The 27,233-nt window shown below is 46.2% G+C and overlaps 8 protein-coding genes across 8 annotated transcripts; 5 read left to right on the top strand and 3 right to left on the bottom strand.

Moving 5' to 3' along the window:
• Nucleotides 1–5,898: 5,898 nt before the first annotated feature.
• MYCGRDRAFT_79179 (uncharacterized protein) lies at nucleotides 5,899–9,145 on the top strand (the record flags this gene model as incomplete). The annotated part of the gene is made up of 4 exons (XM_003855756.1): nucleotides 5,899–5,973; nucleotides 6,008–6,077; nucleotides 8,710–8,905; nucleotides 8,952–9,145. Coding segments are annotated over 3 exons (284 nt in total), but the record flags the coding sequence as incomplete, so codon positions are not given.
• A 7,292-nt stretch (nucleotides 9,146–16,437) lies between these two features.
• GliM (putative O-methyltransferase) lies at nucleotides 16,438–17,760 on the top strand (the record flags this gene model as incomplete). The annotated part of the gene is made up of 2 exons (XM_003855757.1): nucleotides 16,438–16,672; nucleotides 16,730–17,760. 2 exons carry the CDS (start codon nucleotides 16,438–16,440, stop codon nucleotides 17,758–17,760), a joined length of 1,266 nt encoding a protein of 421 aa, XP_003855805.1.
• A 258-nt stretch (nucleotides 17,761–18,018) lies between these two features.
• Nucleotides 18,019–18,881, top strand: GliG (putative glutathione S-transferase; the record flags this gene model as incomplete). The annotated part of the gene is made up of 3 exons (XM_003855758.1): nucleotides 18,019–18,425; nucleotides 18,477–18,560; nucleotides 18,626–18,881. 3 exons carry the CDS (start codon nucleotides 18,019–18,021, stop codon nucleotides 18,879–18,881), a joined length of 747 nt encoding a protein of 248 aa, XP_003855806.1.
• Nucleotides 18,882–19,140: 259 nt separating this feature from the next.
• GliK (gliotoxin biosynthesis protein) lies at nucleotides 19,141–19,989 on the bottom strand (the record flags this gene model as incomplete). Its single annotated transcript, XM_003854669.1, has 2 exons — nucleotides 19,141–19,494; nucleotides 19,552–19,989. The coding sequence occupies 2 exons, from the start codon at nucleotides 19,987–19,989 to the stop codon at nucleotides 19,141–19,143; spliced, it is 792 nt and encodes a 263-aa protein (XP_003854717.1).
• Nucleotides 19,990–20,416: 427 nt separating this feature from the next.
• Nucleotides 20,417–21,943, top strand: CYP-39 (putative P450 monooxygenase; the record flags this gene model as incomplete). The annotated part of the gene is made up of 2 exons (XM_003855759.1): nucleotides 20,417–20,610; nucleotides 20,665–21,943. 2 exons carry the CDS (start codon nucleotides 20,417–20,419, stop codon nucleotides 21,941–21,943), a joined length of 1,473 nt encoding a protein of 490 aa, XP_003855807.1.
• A 468-nt stretch (nucleotides 21,944–22,411) lies between these two features.
• Nucleotides 22,412–23,493, bottom strand: GliT (putative pyridine nucleotide-disulfide oxidoreductase; the record flags this gene model as incomplete). The annotated part of the gene is made up of 3 exons (XM_003854668.1): nucleotides 22,412–22,645; nucleotides 22,706–23,015; nucleotides 23,078–23,493. The coding sequence occupies 3 exons, from the start codon at nucleotides 23,491–23,493 to the stop codon at nucleotides 22,412–22,414; spliced, it is 960 nt and encodes a 319-aa protein (XP_003854716.1).
• Nucleotides 23,494–23,806: 313 nt separating this feature from the next.
• Nucleotides 23,807–25,118, top strand: MYCGRDRAFT_24965 (uncharacterized protein; the record flags this gene model as incomplete). The annotated part of the gene is made up of 3 exons (XM_003855760.1): nucleotides 23,807–24,061; nucleotides 24,164–24,639; nucleotides 24,734–25,118. Coding segments are annotated over 3 exons (1,116 nt in total), but the record flags the coding sequence as incomplete, so codon positions are not given.
• Nucleotides 25,119–25,314: 196 nt separating this feature from the next.
• Nucleotides 25,315–26,291, bottom strand: MYCGRDRAFT_36978 (putative beta-Ig-H3/fasciclin; the record flags this gene model as incomplete). Its single annotated transcript, XM_003854667.1, has 2 exons — nucleotides 25,315–25,761; nucleotides 25,818–26,291. The coding sequence occupies 2 exons, from the start codon at nucleotides 26,289–26,291 to the stop codon at nucleotides 25,315–25,317; spliced, it is 921 nt and encodes a 306-aa protein (XP_003854715.1).
• Between the last annotated feature and the right edge of the window lie 942 nt (nucleotides 26,292–27,233).

The following is a 27,233-nucleotide window of genomic DNA, read 5'->3' as shown; positions in this document are numbered from 1 at the left end:
CGTCTTCTATTTACTAGCCGCCCTCGAAGACTTAGTACCTATAACCCGTATCTTTTCTATTAATTCCCCGGTGCTCTTAAAGCTAATAATATCTCTTAGTAGCTTACTATAGGGATACTAGAGAAGACGAGTAATAGCTAAGCTAGATATCTTCTCTTTCTTAAGCTAATAGGTAAAGAATAGATCGAAATCTAACGTAAACACCTTCGTCGGGTCTATCGGGCTACCGTTACTACTCGTTAATCTACGAGATATTAGGTCTAGGTCTCCGGTAGAGTTACTAATATCTTACCTCTTTTCTCCGACTCTAGTAGTTATACCCTCTACCTACTCGAATATCTTTACCTCCGAGCTCTTAGTACTATAGGTTAAGCGGAGCCGCCCTTAGCTACTACTTATCTAGGTACTTAAGTTACTTTCGTTACTCGATACGCCTACGTCGGACGCTATATCCTAAACGTTATAGTCTTCGCCGTTATCTCCTCCCCTCGCTCTTAGATACCTACGTAGGTCGTCGAATAATCCTAGAGGATCTAGCTCGTCCGAGTCGGCGGCTTATAACGCTAAGTCCCGCTACTAGGATATCGATGTCGGTAGGCCCTATATCGTATATATTAATATATATATCGAGCGAATCGTCTATCTATATATCTTCTACTTCTATATCGCTAGGCGCCCTATCGTCTATCTCTTAGCCTAATACCTCCTCGTCCGATATAGTTTCCCTATAATTACGGTCCTATACGCGTCGCGTCTTCGTCTAGCGTCGTTTCGAGTAAATAGCTTTATATCTAGTCGTACCGTAAGCGGACTTAAGTACTATCTTATAGCGTATATACCTCTACCCGAACCTCGTATATATAAGGAGATTACCGTATTACTCGAATAGTATAAGGTATAGTTAATAGCGTATCTACTACGGCGTAAGATCCTACTAAGACTCTCGCCTTAAGTTACTAGCAACTTAAGCTTAACCTAAACGATGCCTAAATTAATACTAGCGCGAAACGCGTAAACATTACGTCTTATAAAGAGGTAGTATTCGTAACTACCTATATCTATATTTAGCTTAATACGATAATCTACGACTAGCTATACCGCCTATATTTATACTATTACCTCCTATACTCTTCGACGATAGTAAGTCTCCGCCGGAGCGATTACTACCTAAGCGATAGGTACTAGAGACATCGTCTTAGTTACCTTCGTATAACTTCTCCTTTAAGTCCCCTCTACCGGACGTAATTATAATAGGTCCGGTACTCTTAATTCTATACTCTAGACGACCTATACTATTTCTCTTAGATACCTCGACTCGAGCTTCTTTACCCTCGTCGGCTAGTAATACCGGTAATGTCTTCGCTACCTTATCGTCCGCTTCGGATACGACTAGTCTAGAGCCTATACTCGAATCTCCTCTACTCGTTAACCCTTAAAAGCGTAAGGTCGGTATCTAACGGCTTTATATAATATTATAGTTAAAGGCTAAACTTCTTATAGCGTACTAGTCTTATATATAAGAGGTATCCTAAGGTACTAGATAGCGACTCTCTAACGTCGCGGTTTTCGTAACAAATTAGACTAGAGGCGATCTATTCGCCGTAGCGCTATATCCTACTACCGTTTCTACGAGCGCCGACTATTAAGACCCTTATAGAGCGTATTAAAGAGCTTAAGTATTAGCTATATCGGCTAATATAGCGGTTAGAGGATGCCCGGGTACTATAACTACAAATTATATCTTCCGGAGTAGTATTTTATATACGATAATAGACGACGTAAGTATTATATTATTAATAGGGTTATAAACTAAACTCGACTCCGCCGGCTAGGGCTAAATTTCTTCTACCCCTACGACTAAAATTAGCTAGAGGATAGGGCGGGGTAGTAAGTTAAGCTTAACTCCGCTAGCTAGGACTAAATTTCTCCGCCCCTACTACTAAAATTAGCTAGAGAATAGGGCGGGTTAGTAAGTTAAGCTTAACTCCGCCGGCTAGGACTAGATTTCTTCTACTCCCTACTACTAAAATTAGCTAGAGAATAAGGCGGGGTAGTAAGTTAAGCTTAAATCCGCCGACTAGGACTAGATTTCTCGAATTTCCGCTACTAAAATTAGTAGAGAACAGGGCGGGGCGGTAAGTTAAGCTTAAATCCGCCGGTAGGAACGAGATTTCTCGAATTTTAGCTACTAAAATTAGACGGAGCATCGACGTCGCGCTTAAGTTTAGCTCGAATCCGCCGAGATAGGCCTTATTTCCTTATATATCCGTCGAGATATATGCTAATACTATACTTACTCGGCGTAGAGACATCCCTATAGCGGATCTAAGACAGTTTTTCCGAGGGTTTTAATATATATACATTATTACTTTAGTCGAGATTATTATTGTAGCGGCGGTAGCCGATAGTCTAAGAATAATGTAAGACGTAGGCTATATTTATACATAGGTATTACTGCTATAGACTAACTCTATTCTCGTAGAGCGACTATCGACATCGTCGTCTACCTCTTTAACTTATTCGACTTTTTGTTTGCCTTATCTGTAGCCTTTTTACTTATCTTGTCCGTAGCCTTCCTTATCTTCTCCGCGGTAGCCTCCGCCGCCTCCTTCTCCTTAGCGATATCTACGGCCTCCTACGTTAATACTCTATATCTAATATAGTCTATTATAAGCTATCTACTACCGTACTTTAGACTCTACTACTCGCTAATAGGATATACCTTATAAACTATAATAATACGGTAGCCTTCCGTAAACGGCGATAACTAGACTAAGCGGATACGTAATAGCCGACCGTTTAGTTATATATCCCTTAACGAGCTCTACTATCCGTCTATAAGGATTATATAATTATATAGTAGTAATTCGACTCCGGCCTTAATAGCGTTCGCGGAGGCGATTAGTAGCTAGGGCTTCTCTAGTTATAGAGGTACCTTACGGTTATATATAGTATACTTCTTAAAAATGTCCCCTATAATAGTCTTCGTCTACTACGGATCGATAACTATAAAGTTATTTATTACTAGTTTGCCTTACTCGACCTTCTATAGATAGAAGAGACGGAAGAGTACTATATTTATTCCCTTATAAGTAATAACGGTAACCTTATAGTACGCGCCCCTCTCTTTAACGAACTTCTCTCTTATAGATATTATAATACCCTAGATAACCTCTATACCGCTAGACGCGGCGATTAGGGATATATATCTTTAGAGGGCCGAACCTTTACCCTTTTCGAAGAGCTTCTTTACCTTCTCGTTGTCGAGGCTATTAAGAAGCTTATTCGTATCTATCGAGTCGTTAAGCTCCGGTTCTCCGTTAGGCCCTATTCGAATCTAATCCGGGCCTATATCGTAGAATAGTTCTTCCTCTACGGCTTTATCGCGTATTACGATATTTAGAATAACTACGTATAGGATAAATACTCGGTAAACGTCCGCGAGGTAGAAGTATAACTTACGTAGGGCTATCTATACTTTCCCTAGTATTAGCTTAAATACTAGGTCGACTAGGATATATACGTCGAAGCTAGAGTATAGTAGTTTATCGATAGCCTTTATACCTTCTCCGTATCCGGTAGGGTCCTAGATAAGGTCGGCGTAGAACTCGATTAAGCTACGACGGAGGTATTCTATTACGAGACTAGTATTCTCCTCTCTATCGTCGTAGCTAGTCGGCGCCTATAGTAGTTTACCTCCTTTCGTTAACTCGCCGTCTACGAGCTTTATTTAATACTTAGTTACCCTATCTAGCGCGGTAGTAGGACCTACTACTATATTAAAGCGGTGTTTAGCTACCTATTCGTAGTCGCCCTCGTCTATACCCTTAGCGAAGTCTATAAACTTACTAATAGTAGTATCGTTATACGGCCTAACTAAACCGTCGATCCTCTTATTCTATACTACCTCGGCGATATTTACTTTATTATACGGGAAGGTCTATAACTCTACGGCCGGCTCTTCTACTTCCGAGTCGGAATTAGGTAGTAGTCGCCTCTACCTATATACCTTTAGTATAGGCGCTAAAGGTACGTCGAATAGACTATAGAGATTACCGAACTTATCGTATAGAGTCGCGCTTAAGGCGATAACGGCGGGGATGCCCTTTATCTTACGGATATAACTCTACGGTATAGTATTAAGATTAATATACTTATAGGATTCGTCTACGAGGACTACGGACTATTAGTTTAGTATTACTCTTAGATTATCTTGGTACTTAGTAGCTCTACGCGGCCGGATCCTAGCGTCGTATACGGCCTCGAGTCGGCTAGCCCTTATTATTTCCTACTAGTTTTCGAGCTATAGCGGTAGCTCGAGACTCTATAAGCCGTCCTCGTACTTATACCTAGCTTCTTTATTTATAAACGTTCGAGCTTAAGGCGGGCTCTTCTACTAGGCGCGTAGTAGCTATATATCTAGATTAGCCTCCTTCTACTCCTTCTTACTTAGTAGATCCTCCTTCCGAATAAAGTCGTTCTACTTATAGATATATAACGGCTTATTATTATTCTTAGTCTATTTCTATCTACCTAGGACAATAACTCTAGTAGCCGGTCGCTACCGTCTAATCTCGCGGAGCTACTAAGAGTATACGGATTTTAGGTATATAATAAGCGGGGCGCTACGGCGGACGATCGGTTCCTTTAGCTATATAAGTCGTAGAGGGTCGAGCGTATTATATTTACTCTAATCTAGCGCGTCTTCCGGATCTATATCGCCTCCGCGCTATACGCTATTAATAGAACGGGTAATAACAAATCTACCGTATTTACGCTATACTACTATATATTAGTTAATAAGCGTAATCCCGGCTAAAGTCTTACCGAGGCCTATAGCGAATACGTTTAATATAACCGGCTCGCCGAGGAAGAGGGCGCGTAGTATAAAGACTATACCGAAGGCCTATATAATCGTAAGTACTCCTATATCGGTAAAGTCGATCTTAATACTATATATAGTATAAAGCTCTATTAGATCGAACCCCTAATACTAATAATAGTACTTCTATATAAAGCTATTCTTAAAGTATATAAAGCATCCGATTAGGCGTTACTCTATAGTATTCCTAAGGTCGTTATTACTTCCGTCGTTACTATTATCTTCGCCTTCGTTAGTAGGGGTAACTACGACCTTACCTACCTTCGAGCCGGGTTTAGAGCTACTCGATAACTATAAGATCTAGTTAAAGACTAGTATAGGAAGGATCCTAGATACTATATATTAGAAGATAGACATCTCGATCTAGGGGACTCTCGATACTAGTACGTCCGTAATAATCCTACTTAATCGAACTATATTCGGCTAACGTTAAAGATCCTCGCCCTTACGTACGAGTTCCGCTTCCGACTTTACTAAAGGTAGTTCTCTTACTTAAGTATCTACTATATATTAAGTCGCGCCTAAGTTAATATCGAAACTCCGTATAAGGCCCTTATTATCCGAGCTATCGAGGTCGATTATATCGGGCTACCTCCCGTTCGTCTTCGATCGCCCGTTATTAGATATAGCGCTACTAGACTTATAATCTTTATCGATAATAAGTTCTAATTCGGTTTTATTACCTTTTCTAGAAGCGTTTCCTAATTTGGGTTGATGGTTTAATGGCTATGATTTCATAATTGTCTGCGGTTCGATTCCCAGGCCCAGTTATAGGTATGTGTCTGCTCGACGAGTAGATACATACCTAACCTTAAGACGGCCGAACAGACTGCACCTTCACGCGGTGGCCGTCGTAAGTACCTTCCTTGGAAGGGAAACCAAGACAGTCTAGAAGAAACCTCCTCGAAAACCTCTCGAAATCCGCCCGAAATCCTTCTCGAAATCCGCCTCGAAACACAAGCTATAGAACAATAGCACGATTCGAACGAATAGCTCTCTACGCTACGAACGAGAAGAAGAAGAAGAAGAAGAGGCAGTCTACTCTGTCCTATACGCGCATCTCCTCGAAATCCGAACCGAAATCGCACCTCTTTCCCTCTAGAGATTCGGGTCCTCTACGGAAAAGTGCACTTTAAAGAGCTAGAACAGTCGGTAGAATCTACAACTCTACGATTAACCTGCGTAGCTGTATGCGTTTGGAAGCGGCATGCAGTTCCACAAAGGCATATTAAGGACAAGAGAAAGAGACAGCGGGTTAGATAGCTGCTTGCGTAGCTGCTTACGCAGCTACGTCGCTCCTGCACTGCTTTGTGCACTGCAATGCATTTCCTCTCTCTTTCGAATTCGCAGCGTGCGTGCGAAGCGGAAGGATCCGCTGAAAATTCTGCAAAAAGCTTAGCGCGAAAATTCTGCAGCCTTAGGCTGCAACACTCGTTTGATTTCCTTTGTCTCGCTTTTGTTTAAAGTCCTTTAGCATTGCCTTAGGCACGGGGTCTCCCCTAAGGTTAAAGAATACCGAAAAATCTGATTGTAACTAGATCTACTACTTTGCCTTAAGGCAAAGCCGTCCTACATAGTCTTGGACTCCGAAAGGACGTAAATGGAACAAACAAACAAACAAACAAACAAATAGAAGCGTTTCCTCCGCTATTATATTCGGCGGCGGTATTAAGGGTACTAAGATCCCGGTCCGTAGCCTCTTACCTAAGTATATCTTATATTTCTATATCGACTAAGCTACGCTATAGAGGAGGAGTCTTCCGTAGTCGACCTCTTAGCCTTAACGGTTTATTATTAGTAGATAATTCGACTAAGTCTAGCTATAGGTCCTCGTCGTTAGCTATAGCGTAAATAGTATTTAGACTTATATCCTAGGTAAAGTCCTTACTAGTAAATAGACCTTACTAGGGTTCTCTCTCGCGGACGCCGGAAGGCCTCTTCTTTAGAGTACCTACTAGATTCTTAAAGGCGGTTTACGGCGTCGCGGAGGGAATTAACTTAGCGCCGAAGGGGTTTAATATACCGGAAGTAACCGGTAGGGGGGGTAGTCGATCGGTAGTAAGTAATAGGGTAGTAGGTATACTATTATCTTTGAGTAGTATAGAGGGAAAGAAGTAGTCCTCTTAGACGCGTAGGACGAGGTCCTTATAAGCGCGTTCGTAAATATAGAAGTTAACGTCTAGGAATGTTACTTAAGGATAGAGTATATTCGTATATATACGTATATATATAGAAGCGATATCCGCCTTACTTATTAGACGTATCTTACCTTTAAGGTCGTAGAAGTAGACCTACGCGCTATCTATAATATCGTAGCCGTCTTTAAATTCCTCCTAGGCGAACTCTACTTAGCTATTTATAGCGTTACTAACAAATATATCGCGAACATAGTAGTAAATGTTTAGGAGCTAATATATACTAGCTACGGTATTAAATATATACCTAGCGACGTAGATATCTAGCTACGGTAGTACCCGTAAAGTAATAAGGTCTATCGATATCGGTAAGTAGTCTATATAAGGCGTATATCTTAGCGAGTTTTACGCGACGTTAATACGCGCTATCTTATATTAAGTCTCGCTTAAATTAGTAGATAAGCGACGGCGCTCAAAAGCTAAACGTTCCGGAGTAGGTATATTAGTACTCTAAGGGTATAGAGTTTATTAAGGGGTTTAGAGAGGCGTAGCTACGTAGTACGGGTCGACCGACTTAGACCGCTCCTTCTTAACTAGCCCTTTACTCTAGTTACTCTCTTTAAACGCCTTATATATAATAGACTTCTACGCTAACTAAATAAAGGTATCCGGATTACTTATTCTTAGGAGGAGGTCGGGGTACTAGTACTTAGGCGTACCTACTTTCTTACTATTAAGGTTATTAATTAACTATTTAGGCCTAAAGGCTAGGTAATTTACTAATGTCCGGGCTACCTCTATCGACTTCTCTATAATATACGCCGAGTATATCTATCGTAGTAGATACGGTTCGTCCGCGAGCTCGCCGTATAGACCGACATCTACTAAGATGCGCTATACCGTAGCGATTAGGTCTTTCTATCGTTATAAGCTACTTACGCCTTATAGTATTCTAAACATAACGCGAAGGTACGGCTCGCTCGTCTTACTTATTTACGTAACTATAAGTTTAGGATCGGTATTCGCTAGATCTTTAGCTTCCTACTTCTCTCGTTTTTTAGCTTCCTCCTTCTTCTTCTTTACTCGTTTTTTTTCGTCCTCCTTCTTTTGTTTCGACGCGCCCTTCTAGCTTTTCTACTTTAGCGGTATAATCGCGATTACGAAAGCGATTATATTATATATACTAGTAGAGTAGGTAGGTCGAATCGTTTCGAAGGAGAGGTAGAGTCGGCGGAATCGGACGGTCGAATCGTACGTAGTAAGGAGGTAAGGTCGTAGATAGCGGTAAGTTAAGGGATTAGGTAGACGGCCGAACAGACTGCACCTTCACGCGGTGGCCGTCGTAAGTACCTTCCTCGGAAGGGAAACCAAGACAGTCTGGAAGAAACCTCCTCGAAAACCTCCTCGAAAACCTCTCGAAATCCGCCCGAAATCCTTCTCGAAATCCGCCTCGAAATACAAGCTACAGAACAACGGCACGATTCGAACGAATAGCCCTCTACGCTACGAACAAGAAGAAGAAAGAAGCAGTCCACTCTGCCCTATACGCGCACCTCCTCGAAATCCGAATCGAAATCGCATGTCCCTTCTCTAGAGACTTCGTCGCCCTCGAAGGAAGCATACATGCACTTTAAAGAGCTAGAACTCGGTGGAATCTACAACTCTGCGATCAACCTGCGTAGCTATATACGTTTGGAAGCAGCATACAGTTCCACAAAGGCATACTGAGGACAAGAGAAGACAGCGAGTTGGACAGCTGCTTTTGCACTGCTTTTGCACTGCTTTTGCATTCAAATTTGCAGCGTGTGTGCGAAGCGGAAGGATCCGCTGAAAATTCTGCAAAAAGCTTGGCGCGAAAATTCTGCAGCACCGGCTGTAGACAACGACACTGCAAAAAGCTTAGCGCGAAAATTCTGCAGCCCCGGCTGTAGACAACGACACTCGTTTGATTTCCTTTGTCTTGCGCTGTTTTAAAGTCCTTCGGCAGATTCTGCTTGCAGGTCCTGCCTTAGGCACGGGGTTTCCCCTAAGGTCAAAGAATACAGAAAGAATTTGATTGTAAATAGATCAACTGCCTTGCTTATAAGGCCGTCCTACATAGTCTTGGACTCCGAAAGGACGTAAATGGAACAAACAAACAAACAAACAATAAGGGATTAGGTAAATTACGTCTAGACGAAGCCGGTACGGTCGCTAAGTTAGGCGTTTATCTATAACTCTAGAAACGCGATTATTAGTTTAGTTATAATATCCGAACTACTAGTAGTTAATATACCGACTTAGTAATAGCGACGGTAATAGTAACTACGATACTCGGCGTACGCTATACGACGATATAACTATATTACTACGATTACTACTATAACTCGTATTAGTATTAGAGTATAGCTATAAGTAGTTAAGGCCTACTAATAGACTATCGTCGTTATCGTAACTTAATATTAAGTTAACGCCGACTTAGCGGGAGGTAGTATATAAAGTTAGTATCTATTAAGAGCTCGTCTATAGTTTTAATAATACGACGCGGCGGCATATACCCTATCTATATAGTATAGCGTTCGTATAGTAATATATATAGGCTATATCTTATACCGGCCGATAGTAAGTAGTACGGTAAGAGTTTATAAAGGTATACGTAATATAGCGTAAATAATATATATATACGACCCCTAGTAAGGTATAAGATCGCTTAAGTATAAAAGGATCCGTACTCTTAACTAAATAGTAATAGTTATACGTCTAATAATATATCTAAGATATCCTTAGGCCTATACTCTTCTCCTACTAATATAAGTACTATAGCTACTATAGTTAACCGTATTCGCTCGCGGAATATAATAGGAGTATATCGTATAGAATCCGGCGGGTAATGTCTATATTTCGTATAGTAAAGAAGGAGACGGTATAAGTAGCTATACGTATATTAAGGTAGGATTAGGAAGTTTATAATAGTAGAGTCTTTTCGACTTAGGTACTTTAGAACTAATACCTTCGAAGAGAGAGGAGGTTAGATATATAGGCTAATTTTAGTTTAGGCGGGCCGTAATAGTACTTCTAAGGTTATACCTACCTCCCCTTACTAGTAGTAAGTCTATAGTACGCGTTTTAGGCCTATAGTATACGTAAATAATATCTATACTTATATATATCTACTCCGACTCCTCGAACTAATATATATACTACGCTCGCAATATATTATACCCTCCGCTACTCGAACCCTAAGGAATCGCGGACCCCGGACGGCTAAGCGTTAATACATTAGACGCTCGGCTAGGGCCGCGAAGTAACTCTCGATAACTAACGTATAATAAGTACTCTCGTTATCGGCGGAGTCGTATACCGAATTCTATACGCTAGTAGAGAGGATTACGACGTATAGAGGGTTTATAGTAACGACCTTCTAATCGATTATATAAAAAGAGATAGTATATAAGGAGATCCTTTAGTATATATACTCTATATAGGACGTTAATAGCCGGTTCCGAGCGATAATCGACTAAATATATATACCCGCTAGCCGGGCTATATTTAGATACCTTCTCTTTAAGATCTACTAGAACTACCGTTGCCGACGTTTACGATAGGAGGCGATAAATAAATTATATTCTTCGTCCGAGGGATTATACTATAGGGCGGGCTCGGTATTAGTCGACTCTACGTTACCTATAGTATATAGAGCCTAAGAGATAGTTTTAATTATAGATATAACTAGGAAAAAGAAGGTATTATATCGCTTATATAAGCTTTATCGCTCTTAGCCTAGCCTAGGACGGCTTACGGTAACGGACTTCGACGACCTTTAATTCGAGCGTATAGTATCGATTATAGAGTTAGACTATAGCTTCCGGCGAGATATATAGGCTATCGCTTAGAATAATAATTCCGAAGATATAGATAGGTAACTAGAGGTTATTAATAACGGCCGTTAATAGATCGCGGTAGTAGCTTATCTACTAGAGCGTAGCCGACCTCTAACGTTTATAATTATCTCCGATTTAAGCGCTATATTTAGGTAAAGCGAATATATAGGGTTAGGGAATCTCCTACTAGCTTAACTTAATAGTAAGTTAAGCTAGGCTTAAGAACGAATAGATAAGTCTAGCCTACGGGTTAAAACGGGCGCTCTGTTTTCTTCTAGCTAGTCGGTTCCGGAGTAATAGTAGATAAGAGTATAGTTTCGGCTTAGTAGTATATTAGTATATTAGTAAATTAGCTTATAGGATAGGAGTATAGATAATTAGTTATACTAGCTAGAGATAGAGGTTCGGATCGGAAGGTATTACTTACTCTCGGCGCTCGTAAGCTTAGGCTAGATATAGGCTTAGAGGGACGTAAAGCTACCTTATTAACTTACTATTAACCCGCTACTAAGTTAAATATACGTAGAAAAGGGTATTTATTTATACGACAATTATAGCTAGATTATACCTCGAGAAGAAAGGTACTACTTTATAGGTACGAGGATTACGTTAAGGGTTACGTAGAGAATATAAAGGCCCCTAGACATTATACTTATTTATAAAGTCTATTAGTATACTATAGTTTAATTTTATACTAAATTATAAACTAAACTCTAAGCTATATCTACCGTCGACCCTAATTACTATACTATTAAAGATAGATTACTCGTAATATCCGCGGTTAGTAGATCTATATAACTGTTACGCGCTAGGTTAGGATTCCGGAGACGTTTCTAAGATAATATAAGTATAAAAACATTTAAAATAATAAAGGGATAGAGAGTAACTTATATTTGTAGTCGAAGAAGAATATAAAGTTACGGTTAGGCCGAGCGAAGAGGACGAGCGTAAGGACCGCTACCGCTATACTATTACGCTCTTCGGCTAGGAACTAGACGAACTACTTATAGCCGCCTAGTTCGTCGGAGACTTAGTAGAGTTAGTTAATAAGCTCGTAGCCCTAATAGTTAAAAATGTCGGGGTTATACTAGATAATAGCGCCGAGGATATTACCGCTAGGAACGGCTAAAGAGTCGTAGTAGCTATAGGCGACGAGAGTAGTACGGAGAGCTATAGCTATAAGTAGTCTTTAAGGCGCTGTCTATAGAGTTATTAGTATTGCTTATAAGCTATACTATAAGTATATAAAACGTATAGGCTATTTAAGGAGTACGAATACGTTATATATACGTATACTAGTAGGTAATCGTAGGGTATCGTAGTACTTTAATTAGTATAGGAGAAGAGTATTATTCGGAAGTAAGTTATCGTTCGAGCGAGAGCGAGAAGAGGTCGGTAGGACGGATAATAAAGGCGAACGCTAAGGCTCTATAGTATATAAATATATATAACTAAGGTAGCTAATAATAGCCGCTATAGCTTAGGGACTTAGGCCGGATTAGAGTAGCGGAGAGTAAATTAAGTCCGTCCGCTATAGCTTAGTAACTTAAGCTAGATTAGTACGGTAGTAAGTAAATTAAGACTATCCTTAATTAATTTAATAACCGTAGATAAAAACTAATAGTCTAAGTCGGTCGCTTTTAAGGAAAGTAGCTTATATCGTAGCGATTAAGTATCGTTAATAGGTGGAGAAGTAACTAATTATACTAATAAGTTTAATACTATTATTATACTATATACGCTAATCCCGCTACGATTAACTTCTTCTAACCTATATAAACTAATACCTCTTAACTTAACGTATCTCCTTCTTTCTTATAGCTCTACCGGCGATATCTCTAGTACGTAACTCGCGTATCTACTATATCTAGCTATATAGTACTATATATACGAAGTACCTACGCTAGATATTAGTATATAGAGTATAATTATTAAGACTAGGATATATATACCTTACTACTTAGGAAGTAATAGTAGATATAAAAGTTCCGGTACTCTAACAGCTCCGCTATTAATACTATAGTAAGTATACGTACGAGCTAGCTATATAGGTTCTCTAGAGGTAGGTAGACGAACTAAGCCTTATTATTACTAAAACTCTTAGATGCCTCCTTAACCTCCTCGACGACGTTACTATAAGATTCGTAGAAGGGTTCGCGGTAGTAGACGATCTTAAAGCGATTACGGAGGTTGTTAGAGGACGTAGCGTAGTAGTCGATATAGCGCTAGTAGGTAGGTATATAGCGAGCGACGAGGCCTAGGCGGAAGGGCTCGAGGGCTACTAGCCGAGATAGAAACGGTAACTACGGCGAGGTTAGTATTAGTTAAAAGAGGAACTATTACGAACTTACTAGTATAATACTTATTATTTTTATAGAAATAGTATTAGTTATTAAAGAGGGGATAAGGAATAGCGAAGGAGAAGAAGAAGAAGATAATAAATTTAAAGAGGTAAATATAAACGCTATAAAGTACGTACTCTCTTCTATCCTATGCTTTACCGCCCTTAGTAACTTAAGCTAGATTAGTACGGCGGAGCGTAAATTAAGGCTATCGTTTATTAATTCTTATTTATTAGTACCGAACGTATAGAGGGTTAGATATAGTATATACCTTCTTAGAAGCCGTTTAGATAGGTAAAGATAAATATAAACTACCTAGGGAGGCGGGTACTTAAGATAGTCTTAAGTATTATTATTCGTAGCGAGTCCTTATACTTAAGCGGGAAGTAGAGAACGATAAGCTAATCGCCGAGCTAATCTATAGCGCTAGCGACGAGGTTAATAATATTTATAGAGCGAGGGCTAAAGAGAATCCGACTATATAGGACGTTAATATAATTAACGGCGCTAGGCGTATTATCCTATAGAGCTAGATAGAGAGCGACGATACCGACTCGGAGATTATATATATAGTTATAGGTAACGACTAATTTTATAAACCCTAAGGGTACTAATATACGGGTACGAGAGGGGCGACTACGAAAGAATAATATTATTTTATCTATATAGTAAACGCGTTCGTACGAGAGCCTAGGTTTCCGAGGCGCGAGTAAGAGACTTACCGACTAGTACGTCGTCGAGGTAGCTACGAGGTAGCGAGTCCGGCGAGGCGAGCGAGCGCCTCGCGCGCCTCGACCTTTAGATTTTTATAACGTCGGACTATATCTAAATACTACTTAGAGACTAAGAAGACTATCTTAGCTATAGTACCTACGTAGATCTATATAATCTTCTATATATATATATTAATATAGGCGTAGAAGTAGATACTAAAGGTCTTAAACTTATATTAGGTATCTACCGACTATATATAATTAGGGCCCTTAGCCTTTAGACGACCGCGCTTAATATCCTCCTTACTACCCCTCTAGTAGCGTATATTATAACCTATAGGATTAAGGGTATACGTAATATAAGATATACGATCCCTACGAGTAGGTAAGCGTTAGCGTATAAGCTAGGCGAAGGAGTTTACGAGTAAGGGAAGTAGCGTAAATTAGGGTTTATAAGTAGACGAATCTAGCCTACGAGTAGACGAATCTAGCTTATAAGCGTACTTACGAATATATATATAGACCTTCCTATTAGGTAGAATTCCTTCCGTAGATACCTTACTAACCGCTTATATCTAAAGCTATCTAGAGTACTACCTATAATTGTCTACTCTAACGCTATCTATATAATCTTATCGTACTCTAGCTAATCGTCTCTTAGAGTTAATTAATATAAGCCTAGCTCCTTCTAGATCGTTCTTAACTACCTTAATAAGAGCTTAAAGCTATTCTTCTTTAAGTTCCTTAGTAGCCTCTTATTCTTTAAGTCCTATTTCTAGAAGAGCTTCTTAATCCTTATATATAGTAGTATCCTATAATCTATATCTTTATAGACCTTTAGCCGTATTAATATACCCTAGGCCTAGAGCTTCTTACGGAATATTTGTAGGCTAATTAATACGCCCTTCTCGTCCTTTAGCTATTAGATTACGGCGTCCTATATCTACTCGGAAACTCTAAGAAGGAGCTCGATCTCCTCTCGAAGGTAGTCGATATTAATATAAGGGCGTAGTATAGTAGAGGGCGATAGCGAGGGGAGGGCGACGGCGACGGCGAGGGTAAGGGTAAGGATAACGGTAAGGAGAGGGCGACGGTAACGGCGAGGGTAAGGGCGAGGGTAGTAAGGGTAGTAAGGTAGTAAGGGTTTAAAGAAGAAGAAGAACAATATTACGAGTAAGAGAGGTAGACGTTACGAGCGCTTAGTAAGCCTTAACATCGATAAACGAGGTTTTTTAGAATCGATGAATCCGCCTAAATGTTACTATAGGCCGCGATCTTATATGCTTAATAGTTACGTACTTCTGTCGTCGGGCTACCTTACTCTAGCTACACTTTTGTTCTTAGGTAGATTCGCGAGACAGACGACTAATTAATCTATTACGGGTTATATATTTACCGTGTTAAGAGTAGAGCTACAGCTCTTTAGTAAGCCGACGATTATACCTCTTACGCGACCCTAAACATACCTATACGGTAGCGTTATGCTCCCTTACGGGCAATAGACCGGCAATACTACATCGAACCTCCTACCTCCCTACGGCGTCTTCGTACGATCAAACGGCAATACGACTAACGCAAGGTACCGGTGCCGCTATAGCTATTAAGAATTAACCGATTTTGTACTAGAAAGAGCTTAGAGGAGTAGTGCCTAAAGTGCCTATAGGATAGCGTACTAATCCTAAGTTTAGGCTACTACGCGGATTTAGCGATTTAGACATACAACCCGTAAGGACTCTTATATACATATTCCGCACCCTATAGGACTCGGAATAGATTATAAAGCTAGAGTAGAGCGACTACCGGTAGTAGCCTTCCTAAAGTAGGCTTCCTAGGTCGCTCCGCCCTTCGGAAAAGTAATAATTACACCTATTGTTTATCGCCTTGTTTCGCCTCGCAACGTAGATTTTTAGCTAGTATAGATTATACGGTATCGTGCTAGAAACACCCGCTATTTAGATCGCGACGGTAACGATATCTATGCAATCTAGGGTTTGTCTAAGATATATAGACCTCTTCAAAAAGAACATAGGGTAATAAGAAGTACAACTTCGGTCGACGAAACTACTCTATAGGTGCTACTAACCCCGTTGTCTTTGTACAGAATCTTAAAATCCTCGTAGTGGCCCAAACTCACGTTTAGTACACCATCGTAGCCAACGCCAGGCATTGAACGTCAACATTTGGAGCGACGACTGCGCGACAAGCGGGCTTGAAAATATCTACACATACTTCGCAAAACGTGACACTCAGCTGCTCGCTGATTGCGCCGCATCCGCGAGGAGTAGCCATACCTCTCCAGAGGCGTTGTCTTGTGATTCGAGGCCTTTCTGCTGGACCGGCATCGGAGGCCGTATGCGGTCCGCTTGGACGTTGTCTTCTGGCCCCCACAGCGATACACGGTCCAAATGACGCAGCACAGGCTGAAGGAGGGTGTTGATGTACATATGGAGCCATTCCGCCATCTAGAGTCCATGCAGTAGCAGAGTCAACCTTCCCATGGCACCAATGGAGTCGACATCGCTAACAAGCTCCTTGACGCTGATCGCGACGCTAGTCGAGGCAGCCGGAAACCATCTGAGCACCGATGTGAATGAACGGATACTAACGGAGCACCTGCATGGAGCTGACCTTCCAACCGACGCCGGCATTGCGAGGCTGGCGGACCGCATCATCGACGCGGCAGAGAAGCTCTGCACTCTCTTGGAGCCAAGTCATCTGATCCTGGCAGATCATTTCCTCGGTACCGTGCATTTCTCGCCACAAGACAAACAATGGCATGCTGATGGAACTCTTCTAGGCTATGTGAGCACGAAATGCTTGGTGGGAGCCGTTGAGTCTGGTGTTCCAGATGTTCTGGCTCAAGCACCTTGCTCACTCCAACAGCTCGCCCAGGCGACGGCAACGCACGAACAGCGTTTGCGCCAAGTCATGAGGCTGCTGTGTAGCAACGGAATCTTTTCTTTCGACGAGGACACGGCCATGTACTCCAATAACCCACGGTCCGATCTCCTGCGCAAGGATAGCAGCGCGCCGTGGCGCCATTGGGTGGATCTCTACGGCAACGAGTTCTACGACATCGCGCGTGGTATCCCCCGGTCGCTCCAGAGGTCCACGGGCAGGAGCGCAGCTCAGTGTAACTTCAACACGGATGAAGACATGTTTGCCTATTTCGAACGGCAAGGATGGGTCCCGCGCCTGCATCGCACCTTGGCCAGCGGAATGGAAGCCATGGCTCCTGGTGTCGTGGCAGATTATCCCTGGGCCGAAGTTGCGGACCGAACTGTGTTGGATCTTGGGGGCGGTGGCGGAGCGCTTATAGCTACACTCTTGCGTGCTTTTCCCGGCATGCGTGGAGGTATCCTTGACCTCGCCGGCGTCATTGACCACACACGGCCATTCTTTCGCGAAGGCGGCCCGTACGTCGACTTGGCAGACCGTGTATCTGACCAGGACCTGCAAGTGGGCGACTTCTTGCAGCAGGTGCCGAGCTACGAGGTATACACCATCAAGTGGTGTCTCCACGATTGGGAGGACGAGCAAGCTGTCCAGATCCTGAGAAACGTCCGCTCGGCCATCGTGCGCACCGAGACGTCTCGACTGGTCATTCTTGAAGCCGTACTCCGTAGTGAAGGGAGGTCGGCGCGCTTAGCCCGCTACGGAGACATCAATATGATGATGACGGCGAAAGGAAGAGAGCGCACCGAAGGTGAATGGCAGGGCCTGGTACGGACCGCTGGTTGGCAGCTCGCCGGGATACACCGCTTGCGGAACTCCTGGCTATGTGCGATAGATTTACGGCCCGCGGCTGAGGACCGTCAGAACATTTAGGATCGTCTGGAGTAGATTTGGATAGTTTTATTGGTGCTTCAACGGCAGTACACGACCGACTCCCTGCAGAGTTGGCTTCATCTTCTCGAGTGCCTTGAAATCTACAGCAGCGGCCCAGAATTCATCGTCGGCCAAGACCCTTCCGTATTGTTTGCAGCCATGACTTCGGTGGACATGAGAGCCGTCACTCAAGCAGGCGATCCAGACGGCCAAGACAATGAAACCATTGGTCGATTGGTCCTGTACGTAATCACAGGTATGGGCATCGAAATCTCGCCATGGTCCTTGATCAGGGTCGTTCAAACAGCATGGAAATGCATACCCGCCTCGGACATATGTACGGCTAACGACATTACAGCGGATCAAACATCCTACATCAACTACATCAAGCCCATCATCCTGGCAGAAGAGCTCAAGGTCGACTATACCATGTCCATCATCGATACCAAGACCGAGTGGGCGTATCGCATTCACCCGGAGCGAATGGTCCCAGCTCTTCGCGACTACGATCTCGCGACCGGGCAAGTTGCTCGTGTGTTCGAATCCACGGCATGTCTTTACTATCTCGCCGAAAAATTTGACACGGATGGGACGTGGACAGGGCGTGGGCCCGCGGAGCGCGCCCAGGTACATTCTTGGATGGCGTTGCAGACTGCTGGCCTTGGGTATGTCCTTCTATCCGTCACCTTGCGTCAAGTCTAATCTTCTGCGGTTAGTCCTACGGCAAAATTCTGGCTGTATTTCCTGCGCGGTTATCCTACACGTGAGAGTCCTGTGCAGCTGCCACGGACCATAGACAAGTAAGCCCTACTCATCAACAACCTTCGATTCGAACCAGAAATGCTTACGACGACTGTCCACAAAGGTTTCGCGAAGCCACCATGAAGCAATGGGATCTACTGGACGCTCGTCTCTCGCAGCCCGAGCACCTCTACATTGCGCTGCCCGGCCGGCCGACACTGGCTGATGTCGCATTTCTTCCCTTTGCAATGCCCGCGATCTTCGAAATTTTCGGCGTCGACATCAGCCGCTGGCCGAAAATTGCTGCGTGGTCGACTCGCATGATGGAGCGACCGGCTGTGAAAAAGGTGCTGGACATGGCTCCCAACATTGGACAGTAGTACATGAACTTTGAAGACCAGTGCGTGTTCGTTGGGAAGTGTTTGGCACACTGATTTGCTGGGTCACTCTTTGATGGACCGCTTCGAAGTGAGTCTTCTTTTCCATTCTAGGTAGATAAAAAGGACACCGTATCGGGCAATGCAATCCCGTTCCAACCCACCATGCTCCAGCTTGTTAGCTGTCGACTTCCATGCATGTTGTGCACAAATCGACCGTTTACACGCCGAGATGCCTCGCCCAGACATGCTTGCTTCCTTATCATGACCATTCGCCGTTTCTCCAGACAAGCAACGTCGACGAGCCGTAATCTACTTCCAATCCACTTCCAGACCCAAAAATGGGCTTGAACGCCCAGTCATGGACGCACCACATCGCATGGAAGACCACATATGCGACAGTACGCCATACTTTCCGAGATCTACCGGAGACATCGACCGAGGATCGGACGGCATAGGCGAGAACACGCACTTGTTTGCGTGCGACACTCAAGAAAATCCTCGCGCCGAGTCGCGAAATCCAACTATCGCTAGCCGTATAGTATGGGATCGTGCGGAGGTACTCTTGGTACGGCTGTGGCAGAGCATGCTCTGCCGCTCCCTCTTGTATGAGACGCTGCGAGCGAATGAGTGTGTGCACTGGATTGACAATGTAGCATGTATGCAGCCTTACCAGGTATCGTAGACTCGGAGCAGCGTTCGGCCGCTTTGGATGTAGAGCCACAAGAGTCCACATTTGGATGGACGTCGATTCGCTGCCAACCGGCACGCCCTGAATTTGCAACTCGCGGTATCCTACGCCACCGCCTTCGCTCGCGATCAGACGAGCATAGCCCTCTGCGTTCAACCTGTATGCGACACCGTGGACGTCTGGCGGGCAGGTATACGCCGCGTCTTGGCCACCGTTACCATCTCCACCTCCACGACGATACTGGCAGATGCTTGCCATTGATGGCTCGCTGTACGGTATCCCGTAAATATCAAAGGTGAGCATATAGGATGGCGCTCTGACGGGAATGTGTTCCAAGATTCCGAGTCCGCGGGACGTCATGACGCTCGTCTTCATGTTGGACCCGTAAGCAAAGTACCAAATGTCGTGGAAGAGGTCCATAGCGTCCGTTGGCTGCATCGTGGGGTCCTGTGCCATCGTGGGAAGAATCAAGATCGTGCTCTTGAGAAACGTAGGCTCTCAGGCGGTCGTCTGGATGTCCGAAAAGTCGCCCGAAGCTCTCGGAAGCCGACAGTCGGGCACCGTATTGGTAGTTCGGCCGGAGTACCTGGCATCGGAATACAAATCCGCACCAGTAGAAGCGGCTTGGTGCAACGACAACTCGCTGAGGGCATGCTGAAGATGATTGCCATACTGATGCTTGTTGCTTGCGCTGCAATCGCTCTGATCTTGTCGCTTTTCGCAGTGGTGCTGCGGCCCCTATACCGTCCCCACGGAGATGCCTCGCCTTCGACAGAGCTACTGTCTCTGATTGTGGAGGTATGTTGCAAGGCCAGTACGTAAATACTGCTGCATGAAAGTGACCCGTATGCAGGGTGTCTTACGCAGGAAGCATCGCGTCGCCAGCCTGGATGGTACCCGAGAGATACCGACCTGCACATACCAATGGCCCGATGGACAAGGAGACAGGGCAAAGTTCTTGGAGGGTGGGACAAACTCAGTCCGTTGGGAAGAAGCACACGGTCCAATCTATCGCCTATGGTCTGGCATGCGTCCGGAAATGTAAGTTGTCAAAACAGAGAATCGAGGGGCGTTGCGCTACTGACTTCATCTCAGTGTCCTGACCCAGCCGCACCAAGTCCAAAGAGTCTTCAAGGACTCTGCGAATCATATTAAAGCCCCCGCAAACAACTCTGGTTGTTATATGGATAAGCTGCTCGGTAGCTGCCTGGGTTTGATTAGCGGGAAGTCCTGGCGTGCTTTGAGGGATGTTGTGGAGCCGCCGTTCGGGCACAAGGCCATGGGATCATTAACGCGGGAGATCGAACGACAGGTCGGTGAGCACATACGGAAGCTGAGCACTACAGGAAGACCAGCTCACGGACGGTTGCATCCGACTGAGGATCTCAAGATGCTACCTTTTTGGATCCTGTGCCGCGCCATTTATGGCCCACTGCCTCTGCACCTGGTTGAGCAGATAGAAGCAATGATACCACTCCGTGAGGCTGCCTTCCGCCGGGTGATCTCGGGCGGGATCCATCGGTTTTGCTTCTTTCGATTCGTGTCCACACATGCTCGCGACCAACTCGTTCGGTTGCAGAAAGATTGGAGAGCATTCAACCAATCTGCACTGGAGTATGCTCGCATCCACGCTGAAAAAGCTCCCATCATTGCCATGTGGGACGCCGTGGCCGAGGGGAAAGTTAGCGAGGTGCAAGTACTGCAAACCCTGGACGAAATGCTGTTCGCGAATCTGGACGTGACCATCGGCGGCCTGTCTTGGAACTTTGTATTTCTGGCAGCAAGTCCTGCCGATCAATCTCGCCTCAGAGCGGAAATTCTCAGCGTGAACAAAGAAGGCTGCCTCGAACAGTATGTTCAAAGCTCTCATTCGCACCTCGGCCGGTGTGTCCTTGAGTCGAGCCGTCTCAGACCGCTGGCGGCATTCTCTGTGCCGCAGTCTTCGCGTTCCACGGTGGTTCTGGACGGCTTCGTGATCCCCGAGGGGACCGATTTCATTGTCGATACCCATGCACTCAACATCCGCGGTAAGCTTTGGAGCCCCGACAACCTGGAATTTCGCCCCGAGCGGTTCTCGCAGCTGAAGCCCACCGACCTTCGCTACGCGTTTTGGCGATTCGGCTTCGGCCCTCGCCAATGTTTGGGAAGACACATCGCGGATCTCATCATTCGCCACACCGTTGTCCAAATCGTGCAGCGATTCGAGCTGGCCATTCTCGACGACAAGGCATGGGAGAGGGACAAGGCCATGTGGATTTCCTGCCCCGATTTTGAATTGTCATGTCGCGGTCTGGATGCTGGAGACAGCGAGGAACGAGATGATCCTCTCGCGATATGTGACCCACACAGGGCGGTGTGCCCGGGACAAGTATAGCAGAGAGGGACGATTCCGAAGCATCTCAACTCAGGTCGTGCAAGTCGTGGTGGTGTAAGGTGCTTGCCTCAGGCTCCAAGGGTTAGTCATCTGCTTAGTCAATACCGTCTCCTCTTCGTCTCCTCTTCGTCCCTCGTTCTTCCATCTCCATCTCACTCGACGACATCTTCCAAACGACACTCGCGGACACGGACACGGCACGGGAGACCCTTCCTACCAAGGTAAGGTACCTTCGTAGTGCGACCAAGGTACCGTACATTCTCAATTGATGATGCACCGGCTGCTCGGTAAAGGCAGGTGAAGACAGTCCATACGCTATTCTATTGTACGCGGACCAAACAGAGGCTTGAGAAGCAAACATGCAGCATCTTGCTTGCCACACGGGCTTCTGCTTGGATCGCAAAACCAGTGTTTCCGGCCATCGCCCAACAGCGAGCTTGGACTGACCAAGCCTCTGCGCTGCATCGTCTAGCCATATAGTTGAGCAGAGAGGTACCCACTGACCCCGCCAGCACAGAGTGATCCGCTTGCGATGGCCTGGGCCACAGCCTTCAAGAATGTACTGCAATCCCCAACCGCAAAGACGCCCGCAACGCTCGTGGCGTGTGTCATTTCGCTGACTTGGATGTTGCCATACTGGTCCAGCAGCAGTCCGAGCTGCTCGACGAAGCCCGATTGGACCTTGGCTTCTGGACGATGTGCCTAGTCCGCCACGAATCAGCCCGTGCCCGTGACGCGCGCCATCAGATCCGGCATACTTACCAGGAAGCCTTCTGTCGTCTCCTCTCCGGATTTGAACTCCAGAGAGACCTCGGCGCCATCCTCCGCCTTGCGCAGTCGCACAATACGTCGAGAGTCTATTTTGAAGATCGACAGATCTCCAATAGCCTGCTTGAGCTGAGCAGTCGTACTTTCGTCGCCATTGGTGTAGAGGGTGACGCTATCAGCGAGTCTTCTCGCCATACGCGCCGTCATGAGCGTGGGCGCTGGCCCCATGTTCTTGCCGATGGCCAGGACCCCAACGGAGGCCTTTCCGCGGTCTTCATACCCATGGCAAAACAAGCATGCGAAACTAGAATTTCGATCGAGTCAGCATCGGCGCTATGAGTAGGCAGGAACAGGGCCACCACGCACATTCCTGAAGCCCAGCAGTCGGAATATCCCGGCAATACATCGTCGGGATACAGAATCTCGGATCCCGTTGCCAGCACAACCGTTCGGGCGCTCCAGGTCTTTCCTTTGGCGTCAACCAGTCGAAAATTTCCTTCTGCCGTCTTCACAATGTCCTCCACTGCCGTCTGTTCCCAGTGCACTGTGCTGTACGTGTCAAGGATATTGTGCCTCGCCGCCTCCCGGAATTCGGACGGTGCCTTGCCATCCCAGGTGACGAGATTGTGCAAGCTCGAAGCAGCATCGTTGCCGTATCTCTCTGAATCGAACACGACCACCTGGTAGAGATGGCGAGCGAGGCCGAGCGCCGTTGACAGTCCGGCAGGTCCGCCGCCGATGATAGCAGTGTCGAGAATATCTTGTCCCGGAGTGAAAGCCATGATAGCAGAGTTGATTGGACCAACAACAGCCCGTACAGGAATTGAAACAACCTTAATATCAGTCTTGTTCTCCTTCTCGTTCAGGCGGGCTCCGAAACCTCCGGATTCATGCTCGGAGGCCGTGCCTTCTTAAGCGGGCCGATTAGACATCGGCTTGCACGCGGGGACAGGGGCACAGCATTATTGCCGGAGTTTCAGTAATATATGGACGGTAGCAATGTCTTGTAAACTACGACCGAAGCCCACCAATCATTTTGTGGAACGGACCTCAGCCCAAAGCCTCCTCGGAACCATGGATCCAGCACGTTATCTGATCACTTGGGACGTACGAGCTCCCCTCTGCATGGCTTTCCAGTCCCTGCTCACGGCCGTGTTGATCTGGACCACACCAAAACATTCCATGATTCGATGGGCCACGCTTCCCTTTTTGATGTATTTGGGCTACATCTGCACAGCGACTGGACCGAACTTCACCCTACAGACGACACTTTTCATGTGCTTCACGGTCGGTGGCTATATCAACGCCCTTCACTGTATCAACTTTCTATGCCTGTCGCCGCTTGACCATGTCGCCATGCGCGAGGAAATGCGGAGATGGCAGTCCGGCAAGCAGGAGAAGGGAGCAAGCGACGAACACGACCAGAACGTGCAAGACACACGTTCTGCTGAGAAACATCACGAGGAACACTCGTGGGTCTACAAGCTATATTTCACCACAGCTGCCCTATGGAGCCTTCGTGGCGTCGGAACGGCGTGGCAACCCAAATCAATCCCGCAATTTCCCGCTGGTCAGATCCCCGGGCGCGCCGCATTCATTCGGCGCCAGGTCATACTCATTTTCTTCACATACTGCTTGGTTGACTGGATCACCAGTCAAAAGCAGACTCCCGAGGCCGCTGTCAGTTGGGCCGAAGGCAAAGAGTGGCTATGGTTGGCTCGCAACCCGCACAAGGTGACAGCCCAAGATCTTGTCGCGCGTGCACTGGCTACCTTCATGTCGTGGTTTCTGCTGGGTCGACTGATGCTGGAAATGTGGCACCGGATCTTCTCGGTCATCTTCGTCGGGTCTGGCATATCTGAGGTTCGACAATGGCCACCTCTATGGGGTTCTTACAGTGACTGTTTCACGCTGCGACGATATTTCAAGTAAGTCGCTGTTGTCGTTAACTTGTTCAACGCACTTTCGACCTGCTTGGATCCCGGCGTTCCATGGCATAGATGAGCTAACCGACTCTGGCAGCAAATTCTGGCACCAGTGCAATCGCATCCATCTGCAAGGCGTGGCAAGCTTTACTGGGCGTGACCTGTTGGGGCTCGGGCCAGGAATCCTACGAAGATATACCATCACCACTCTCGTGTTTGCGATCTCCGGCTTGTACCACCGCCTGGTGGACAATCTCATGGGCATTGACTGGCACAAATCCGGCGGGCTCACGGCTTTCCTTTTGATCGTGCCTGGGATCTTGCTGGAAGACTTTGTGCAAACCTGTTGGAATCGCGCCGCCGCTCCGAAAAGGCTTTCGGCCAAGACGCGCTCCCTTTTGGAGCGAATCGTGGGCTATCTTTGGGTCTTTTCGTGGCTCATGCTGGTCACTCCCATTTACAACTATCCCATCATGCGGATTGACCCCGACAACTCTCTCAAATTGTACGTCATCCCGTGGAGCCTAGTGAACTGGCTTCGGCAATGGAAGTGATGGGGAAGTTACTTCGTTGCGAGCATTGTTGATCATATTCGAGCGGTTCTCATGTGTATTGTCGCCCGCTCTCGAATGGAACCCTTGGTCTCAATGGTAGAATTCTCAACTCAATACCACCATATTACACTGCAAAAGAATCAATTACGTGGACGACCCCGTTCGCGACCAGCAAGTCCTCCACCTGGATCCGAGCACCGTTCACATAAATGCCACTGGCGTCTTGGTCGATTCGTATCTTTGCCCCACTGAGGGTCGTCCACGTCCCGACCGCAAGCATGTTCGAGTACAAGACCTCTCCCGGAATAATGTGAGATTGCAAGACGTATGCCAACAACTCTTGCCCCATGTCGCCTCGGCTGAGGTTTGCCTGTTCGAAGGCCTTGTTGGAGGGCACCAAGACGGTCAGATTCGACTGCAGGTCAAGCGTAGTCGACAGGTTGGCCGCAGTGAGGGCCTGGCCGAACGAGGCAGCCATGAAAGCATTGTCAGCGATGACGGACGACAAGCTGCTTGGTATGCCCATCACAGCGTCAATCACCTGGAGAGTGCCACCGGCGAAGCATCGGTCCTTTTCAGATGAATTAGGCAGGACTCACACTTCTGATCTCGTGGACGTATACTCACCTTCTGTATCACATGGGCGGGGCTTTTGGCATCGGTCGAGACTTCCAGCGTGTCGTAGATGCTGCGCACCTTGACGACTTGACCGCCGGTGACGTTGGAAACGGACTCGTCCGTCAGCACCGTCTGCAGAAACCATGTCTCCCCCGGACGGAACTCGGGGCTGTAATGGGCGCCGACGACGATATGGATGTCGAAGATGGCCGAGAAGACTTCCAAGCGGGAGAAGAGCTGTTGATAGGTATCCTGGTGCGCATCCGCGAAGCGCGCCAGTGCCTCGTTGCTCGGGGCGAAGCAGGTGACGTTTGTGACGTTTGCCACGGCCGCGGCGTACTCCGGGAAGCCGTGGATGATGGTCGCCAAGGTTGACAAGTCGGGAGTCTGGTCGATGAGCGCGAGCAAAGAGGAGTCGACTTGACCTCCGAGAGTGTACCGGAGCAAGAAGGTGCCGACGGCAAGGAACGAGTTGATCTGCATGTTGACCAACCAGCTTAGCAGTATAGATGGCTATCTATAATTCTCGTTTTCCTAGTCGACTATAGGGCTGGGCTGCCCTTAAGTACCTACCCACCAGATGGTACGAGGCGAGTGCTTCTTCTCGGTCACCGGTAAGCGGACCGCTGAACCTGGTGTCCAACGGCTGGCCAATGAGAGGGCGGAGAATACCATCAAGTTCTTCGTGACTTGGCATGGCTGGTGAGGGCGACGGAGATGATGGCGGTGGTGAGATGAGGGTGGCGCGGCGTGTTTAGTGTATCCTGTATGATGTTAAGTCGTTCAGCGTGTGCATGCGCCGAGTGGTCGCTTCGAGCATGTGCGACGTGCGAGTCGCTCGGTCGGGGAGCCAGCAGCAGTGAGTCTCCCAGGCTGGTGTTGTCAAGGTGCTCAGATCGTGGCCGAGGCTACATAGTCTTTGATTGCGAGCGGAGGCATGGTGTTCTGTTGTTGTTGATGACAGTCTCACGACTGCCAGCGGCGCGGTGCATAAGGTGGACATTCGTCTATTGATTCATGTCTCTGCAATGGCGTGCATTCCATGTCGACCGTTGCAGAAGATGCAGATGAACGAGACATGAGGTCGATGTCCTGAGGTAGCATATACCGCATGCCTCGATGCTCTGGGCTGGACAGACGACGTTCAGGCCATGCGCTGTGTTGCGAGATAGATCTGTGCCGAAATGAACTCAATCATTCAAATTGCCAAAACCAACGTTTTGAATTGTCACTTGCCATTGCCGTTGTTGACCTCTACCTGATGTTATTCGCTGGAGTCCAGAAGGTCAGGAAATGTCCGATAACATGAATATGTGTGGTATCGATCGTTCCGCCAGCATCTTGATACACTTGTGGGACTTTGTAGCATTCAATCCAAAACATAATCATTGTCCCGGGAGAGCCTTATTTTATGCGCCATAACTC

The sequence above is a fragment of the Zymoseptoria tritici genome, chromosome 2 (genome assembly GCF_000219625.1).
Source record: "Zymoseptoria tritici IPO323 chromosome 2, whole genome shotgun sequence".
Lineage (NCBI taxonomy): Eukaryota > Fungi > Ascomycota > Dothideomycetes > Mycosphaerellales > Mycosphaerellaceae > Zymoseptoria > Zymoseptoria tritici.
This window is presented reverse-complemented; position numbering and strand designations above follow the sequence as displayed.